General features: G+C 38.7%; 1 protein-coding gene across 1 annotated transcript; it reads right to left on the bottom strand.

The window, feature by feature from the left end:
* Window positions 1–2,041: 2,041 nt before the first annotated feature.
* On the bottom strand, window positions 2,042–4,277 carry LOC148846840 (transcription factor MYB1-like). The gene is made up of 3 exons (XM_088952478.1): window positions 3,468–4,277; window positions 3,089–3,218; window positions 2,042–2,980 (listed from the first exon to the last, which is right to left on the bottom strand). The coding sequence occupies exons 1-3, from the start codon at window positions 3,598–3,600 to the stop codon at window positions 2,323–2,325; spliced, it is 921 nt and encodes a 306-aa protein (XP_088808604.1). The 5' UTR covers window positions 3,601–4,277; the 3' UTR covers window positions 2,042–2,322.
* Window positions 4,278–7,313: the final 3,036 nt, after the last annotated feature.

The raw sequence follows: 7,313 nt of genomic DNA, 5'->3' as shown, positions 1-7,313 counted from the left end.
TTTAGCCATAAAAATCCATTATTAAAAGGGGCATATTTGTCCCATTCAAATGTTGGCAACTTTCTCCTTAGGTGGGAAAATTATTTACCCACCTAGGAGATGGGTAAGTGATACACAAGACAATAAACTTTCCTTGGTTTCCACATAAATTTGAAAAAAAGAACATGAGATTCTTGGTCAATGAGAACCAAAATCCCTTTGACTAACTTTTCCCCCTCTCAAAATCGGAAAAAAGAACACCCCCTTAGAAGAAAAAAAATTAGTTTGATGGCTGAGATCATTTGGGTATAGTCAATTTGTTTTATATTGTTTGTAAAAATTTTGGTTTACTTTTGCTTCAAATTTGATAGTCTTGTTTGTTTGTAAAAATTGAAAAGCAAGATACGAAATAAAATAGTTTGGACCCACTTTATATCCAAGAGAATGGAGTAGCAAGAGGATCAATTCATTATTTGTTTGCCACTTGTGAGGTTGGAAGCAAGAAGGTGAGGGTGGGCTTTGATGCAATGGTTGGGTTGCTCCATAAAAATCTGGGTGACGAAGGTTCAAGTCTTGGAAACAGCTTTTTGGTATGTGAAGGGGTAAGGTTGTCTGTCCCTCCCCGGACCCTACATTGACGAGAACCTCCTCCACATTGTTAGCAGGTACACAAGGCAAAAAAAAAAAAAAAAAATTGTGTCTAAAATCACATGATTACAAACAAAAAAATGCAATGCAAAATTTATATCAAACAAAATTTAAGTCCTTTTCGATGAAAATAAATTCCTAAACAGCATAGCATTAGCATGGTCGATGGTTACAAGATTCGGAGAATATAACAATGATGCCAATACTCAGTTTATGTAAATGACAATGCAACCTTCCATACGGCAACATGATTGGAGGCTTGGAGTTTACTAGGGGTGTCAATTGGACTGGATTTGGTCCAATCCCATCTAGTCTAACGTGAATCCATTACAAATGGATCAGGTCCAATCCAATGTATATTTTGGACCATTTTGGACAGTCTAATATGTTTAAATTTGTTTTAATTTAGATTGTTCTAATTCAAACCTGGTCCATTGACACTTGTATTCTTATCTTCTATCAATGGATCGGATATTGACTCAGTCCAACCCAGTCTAATATAAATTCATTATGGATGGACCAGGTCCAACCCAATGCAAACTAATAAATATTTTGAACCATTAAGTCTGGACTGGTCCAATTCAATATGTCTTGTTGATCCGTCCAACCCAATCCAATATAAATTGATTTTAGTTTGGACGGGGTCCAACCCAAAACTGGTCCATTGACAGTTTGACACCCCTAGGAGTGACCAATGTTCAATGAAAACGAAATGGGCTTACATATGGGCCCCTCCACTCCACAAGACCTCATCACATGTTGAAAATAAGTCATCGTCTGCTTATGTTTATATATATGTATATTATATAATAGAAAATTAAAAAGGGTAAATTGCTGAAATCATCCCTAAAGTTTGGTAATTTCAATCAACTTTCTTGAATTTTCCAACATAGTTGAAAGTAGACCCCCTCTACTAGAATCATTTAATAGGAGGCATGAAAATGTCCAAAATATTCATGCCATTACTTCTCACAAAATGTTTATTTTCCAAATTTTCTCTTCATATAAATTGTTACTCCAAACCCTTCCAATCTCTTTTTCCATATTGATTCATTTTCCAAATTTGCTCTTCATATCAATCACTCAAAGGTAAAACAACAACTTTAAATTCTCTTATTTTTTGTTGTTCATAAATTAAGTTTATATTGTTTTTTCTATAGAGACGGGCCTCAATGGTAACTATATGGGTATTTTGGACATTTTCATGTCTCTTGCTAGAAGATTCTAATTACAACTGTATCAAAAAGTTGGGAGGTGATTGCAAATAATGCAATTACCAAACTTTAGAGAAGTTTCATCAATGGTCAGAAACATAACTTTAGGGGAGGTTGTAACAATTTACCCAAATTTAAAATACAATAACTAGCTATTTATTATTGATTGGGCAATAATAGGTTTCCATGCAATGCTGTGATTGAAGTAGTAGAGAACAGTCAAAAAGAAAAATGAATATCTCAAACTCAAAGACCCATCATCAGCAACTATTTATCAAAAAAAAAAAGGAAAAAAAGAAAAAAAGAAGACATGTCTTCCCTCCATTAATGATCTAATCTAATCAAGCGTAATTAGCTTGGGTGAGGATGATCCCCACTTATCATATACACCAACCTGGTATTTCTACGGCTAATCATATATTGTACAAATTAAAGGAAGGGAGAAGTATATAATATCCTTTGAACACATATCCAATTCCCCTCATGGCCATTCATCATTATCAAGAAATGAAGCTATGGATCCGAGATCCATGGCAAAATTCTGTTGAAGACAACCATTTGCATTTAACTCCTCGGGCATCATGGGTTCATCCAACAGTAGTAGAGAACAGTCAGAAGTCCCCGACAAGGTGTTATTGTCCCCTGTCAAATTTAAATTATGGCCAACTTGGAGACCACGCAGAAAATCAGATTCATGATGATGAGAGTAAGGTGCACAGAAGTCTCCAGATCCATCGGTAGTGTTGGTCGTCAGATTAAGATTATCCTGGTGTGGAGCTGTCACCGAGTGGGTCTGATGGGGATGAATCAATGGGATCATTGGCATTGAGTCCTCCACTTGGTTATTTTGTAGAGAAGATGAGAATGCAGCGGCGGCCTGACTCGGTGGGGGCATAAGGACTTTGGTGCATTTCATTGCCTTGGTTCGGATTACATGTGGTTTAGTCCTCAGGGGGCCCGGCGGCGGCCTGACCGGAGTTGGCTTTTCCTTGGGCTTGGTGCTTATTGTTCGTCTTTGATTTGGATTTGATGGTGACAAACATGGTTTGGCTTGAGCCTTCTTTCCTAAAGTTGTGTTCCAGTAGTTTTTGATTTCATTGTCTGTTCGCCCTGGTAATCTTCCTGCTATTAGGGACCATCTACAGATTACAGACAGTCAGGAAATGAGAAAATTGATCCGTCAATTATATTATATATCAAAAGTCGCATATACAGACAGATGGAGGAGTAAAATTAAACCAAGGTACCTGTTCCCAAGAAGATTATGAAGTCTGATGATGAGCTCTTCTTCATCCTCTGATATATTTCCTCTTTTGATATCTGGTCTCAAATAATTCAACCATCTAAGTCTACAACTCTTGCCACATCGTTTTAAGCCTGCACTTGGAAAGAAATCTCTTGGTTATTGGATCAAGTAGTAATTAAGAGGAAAGGGGGGGCTAACTTTTTATGAAAATTAATGCATACTTAATTAATTAGAAGGGATGTATAGTTTAAATTAGATTTAATGGCCAGTACGTAGTTGAGGGGAGAGAAAACAATTAAACAAGCAAGAAAGGAGAAGAAGATGAAATGTAGAAGAATAGAGAGAGAACCCAGAAAATAAGAAAAGCTGAAGAAACGTACCAGCTCTCTTGGGAAGGCTCCTCCATTTGCCTTCTCCATGAGCTTTAATGTAAGCTATAAGGATTTTATCTTCTAAGGCAGTCCAGGCTCCTCTGTTCAGTCCTTCCTTGGAGCAACACGGACTTCTTCCCATCTTTGTTTCTGTGCCTCAAATTGTTATGAATCTCTCTGTATGTACAAATGTAAATAGACGGAGAAACCCGTGAGCCCTTTTATAATCACACGATTCACACCCTGGAGACCGCAGCCACCGGTCTGCGATCTTATTTCTTTGAAAATAGTAGAAAACGCCAAACTTTAATAATAATAGGCGCTTTCTCGCCTATTGGCTAACGCTTGTCTGGACCTGCTTTGCCTTTGAGAAAACAAGGAAACCGGATCTGCTCCTGACACGCACATCCTATCATGCATCGGGAATATCTCCCATATTTATTGATTATTATTCACGGGAGATGTTCCCAATTCATGGTGGATGTGCCTATGAGACACCCATTTGTAAGAAGTACGATCCTGACACACGGATGATCTGGTGGATAAAAAACATACCCTCTTTTTATATAAATTGACCTGCATACCCTAAGTTTGCCCCTAACTTTTTAAGATGGACTTACCTCTATCTTACCGTTACATCACATTCAAATTCATTTAAACTTTTTTAAAGTCTTATTTTGTCCTTGTAAGATACCTTCCATTGGGACTTTGTGGCTGCCAGATACTCAATCCTGTGTTGCTGATCATAATTAAGGAAAGGAAATCGTCAGTCTCCTGCTAAAATTAGGGGAAAACATTTTCCTAATTAACCATGCATTCTTGTTTTGATGATCTCGTGATTCATCTATTTATCAAGCAATGTAGATTGAAACTTGTTCCTCTTTATAAACAATAACCTTGGAGTGCAATTCAAAAAAGAATTAACCGTTTTGTTTCTTCTAATAATAAGATCAAATCTTCCAGCAGTCACAAAATCCAAAAACAAGTGCTTGAGGTTAGTTTGTATTCTTCTAATCTAAAAAAACTTCATGGTCCTGCTACCAATGGACTTCTATAAATCCAGTGGCTGGGTTAAATCTACGAATGAGTTGAACGAGTTGATGAGTTTAGACATTAGAGACACCAAAATGAAGTACTTTAGGTGGAAGGACGAAGTCGTGCACCGAAATTTGCAACTAAGAGAAAGGTCAGAGGCTCGAGGAGTTGTTCCCTAGGTAGGTATTTTGATACTCACTACGCAGTTTCTCGCCTTGGGAGCCTCAGCATCAGGCCTCGTCGACACTACGCATAACGAAAGAGCATGAATAAGGAGTGTCCTGCATAGACAAGGAAGCGAACTTTGTTAGGGAAGATGAAACCTCCCAAAGACCTCAGCGGATGCCCTCATCTCAACAATCCCATAAGCCCTATCCATTTGGGACACAAACACCAAACTATAAATAGGTATTCCTCGCTCGAGATAAGGGACTCTTGGAAGAACACTTTTTGAATACCTCTTAGCATTATCTCTTCGGCTAGGACCAATGGTATTTCAACTTTCTCATCCCGACCACATCTTTCTCTACCCTACTGACTTGAGCAATGGAGTACCTACTCGGGGAACAACTCCCCGGGCCTCTAACCTTTCTCCTGGTTGTAGATCTTAGTGCACGGCTTCGTCTCTCCACCTCAGCCTCGTTTAGTTGGTAGTACTAGCTGATTGTATCCTCGGTTCGGAACACCTTGGATCGAACAACATCAAATTGGCACTGTCTGTGGGAAATGAACAAAAAGTCATTTCTCAAACCCCTCTCCGTGCACTAAAAGCAATCATGCCTAAGAATACATCCAACCGCTTTGGAACCCGTTCCCTATCTCAGGAATCCCGCTTACTTTGCAGCTCTCCACCTCGGAAGCCTTAGTATAAGGCCATGTTAATGCCACGCGTAACGGAAGAGCATGACTAAGAAGGAGTGTCCTATATGGACAAGGAAGCGGACTTCGTTGGGGAAGAAGAAACCTCCCGAAGACCTCGACGGACGCCTTCATCTTAACAACCTTAGAAGCCCTATCCATGTAGGACACAGGCACCCAACTATAAATAGGTATTCGCCGTTTGAGATAATGGACTTTGGAAGAACACTATTTGAATATCTTTTGCATTATATATTTGGCTTAGACTAATGGTATTTCAATTTGCTTGTTCCGGCCACATCTTTTTCTACCCTACTGACTTAAGCGTCGTAGTACCTACTTAGAGAACAATTCCTCGGGCCTCTGACCTTTCTTCTGATTGTAGATCTCGATACGCGGCTATCTTTCCATCTCGACCTTGTCTAATTGACAAGACTATCTAATTGTGTTCACGATTCAAAATACCTTGAATCAGACAACTGTGATGATGATGAAGACAATACATCGCACCATAACGTTTTTCTATCTTGATAAGATGATGAGAATGATAGGAAGTGAGGAGTAATTAATGAAATTCTGTTTAGTTGCATGCATACACATATGTGGAAGATTTTTTCCACCATGCCTAACTTTGTCTTATATAATTAGTAAATAATCAGCACTGCTACATGCTCATCATTTTTTTGGCAAAATATATAATAAAAGCTATGTTTAAAAGATTACTTGTGAATCCTAACCACATTATATACGTTGCGTGGGAGCGATCAGTTAGGGCGCAAACCTGATGAAAAGACAGAAATTAAAGCAACCACTTATTTTTCTTTTTGTTACATATTATATTGCACTTAATTCTTTTGACAGAGAGATCAGTTATCACATTCTATATGGTAGTAGACTAATAGTGTGATAATCATATTCTGTATATACTAATTAAGTGTGATAATATATAACGGGATGATGCTGCTACTGTTGCTACTAATGAGGTAATAGGATATTACTATGCTTGGGTTAATGAATGAGTGGGAGTGGATCACATGATCGAGCTCCTTTGTGGGTCTTAATTTTCAGTAGCATTAATAAATTCCTGTTCAGGGAGTTCATCACATGAGTTCCATATTCCATCCAAGACATCATAGTTGTCCAATGGAGGTTGGGTGGAGGCATACAGTAAATAAGTTGATAACAATGAAATGACAACAAAAGCAGAGCAGAAGGGTCCAAGAAAGGATCACTTTTGCTGTTTGGAAAAAAAATAAACAGCCTGAAAGTGAAGGGAAGGGCGGAAGGACCGTTAAAGTCATTTTCGTGCGAAAGTTAGAAAGATGAGCCCCTGGGCCCAGGCAAGCGAGAAGTATCACCTCATCGGCTCCTCCAACAATCCTTTCTGTTTTTCAAATAAGGCTATGTTTGTTTTATGTGTAAATTCAAATTTACACCAATAAAAAAATATGAACCAATTTAGTGATAGATGAGAATTGGAATCAGTTGTTTTTGAACATTTACACCAATCATATTTGGTTGTCAAGATGTAAACTTTGATGATTTTTTTTTTTTTTTTTCCAAATCACTTGCCAACAAAATACATTCCACCAACCTACTGACACCACATATCTCATACTGGCAGGTCCCACTTTTATAGTGAGTTCCAGTCTCATAGTAAGGTGTGTGGTGTTAGATCAAGTTGATAGGGGGAACGCGTTTTGTTGGCAGGAGATATCCCTGCATGGATGGAGGGCGGCTTAGTCCTAGCTAGCACGGAATCCATGATGTTGTTGGGCATGTGTGGCTGGAAATTGCCGTACTCTATTGAATTAGTCTAGCTGGTAGTTAGAGGTGGCAATAGGGCAGGTTCGGGGAGAGATTTGTAAATTCTAGGCCCTACATGTCTTATTAGGCTTCCCAACTTACCCCCGCCTCCCGCCCTCTTTACACGTGAGAACGCAAAACCCTCCCCAACCCTAC

The sequence above is a fragment of the Nelumbo lutea genome, chromosome 6 (assembly GCF_056320005.1).
Source record: "Nelumbo lutea isolate HS-2025 chromosome 6, American lotus-T2T, whole genome shotgun sequence".
NCBI lineage: Eukaryota > Viridiplantae > Streptophyta > Magnoliopsida > Proteales > Nelumbonaceae > Nelumbo > Nelumbo lutea.
Note: the sequence above shows the minus strand (reverse complement) of the source record. Positions and strands in the feature narration are given on the sequence as shown.

Excerpts from the sequence above, each read along its gene's own strand:
- LOC148846840 (XM_088952478.1), bottom strand. The coding sequence starts at position 3,600 with ATGGGAAGAAGTCCGTGTTGCTCCAAGGAAGGACTGAACAGAGGAGCC. Across the intron at positions 3,219-3,467 it reads GAGCCTTCCCAAGAGAGCTG|GCTTAAAACGATGTGGCAAG; the intron begins GTACGTTTCTTC and ends TTCCAAGTGCAG. Across the intron at positions 2,981-3,088 it reads CATAATCTTCTTGGGAACAG|ATGGTCCCTAATAGCAGGAA; the intron begins GTACCTTGGTTT and ends TGTAATCTGTAG.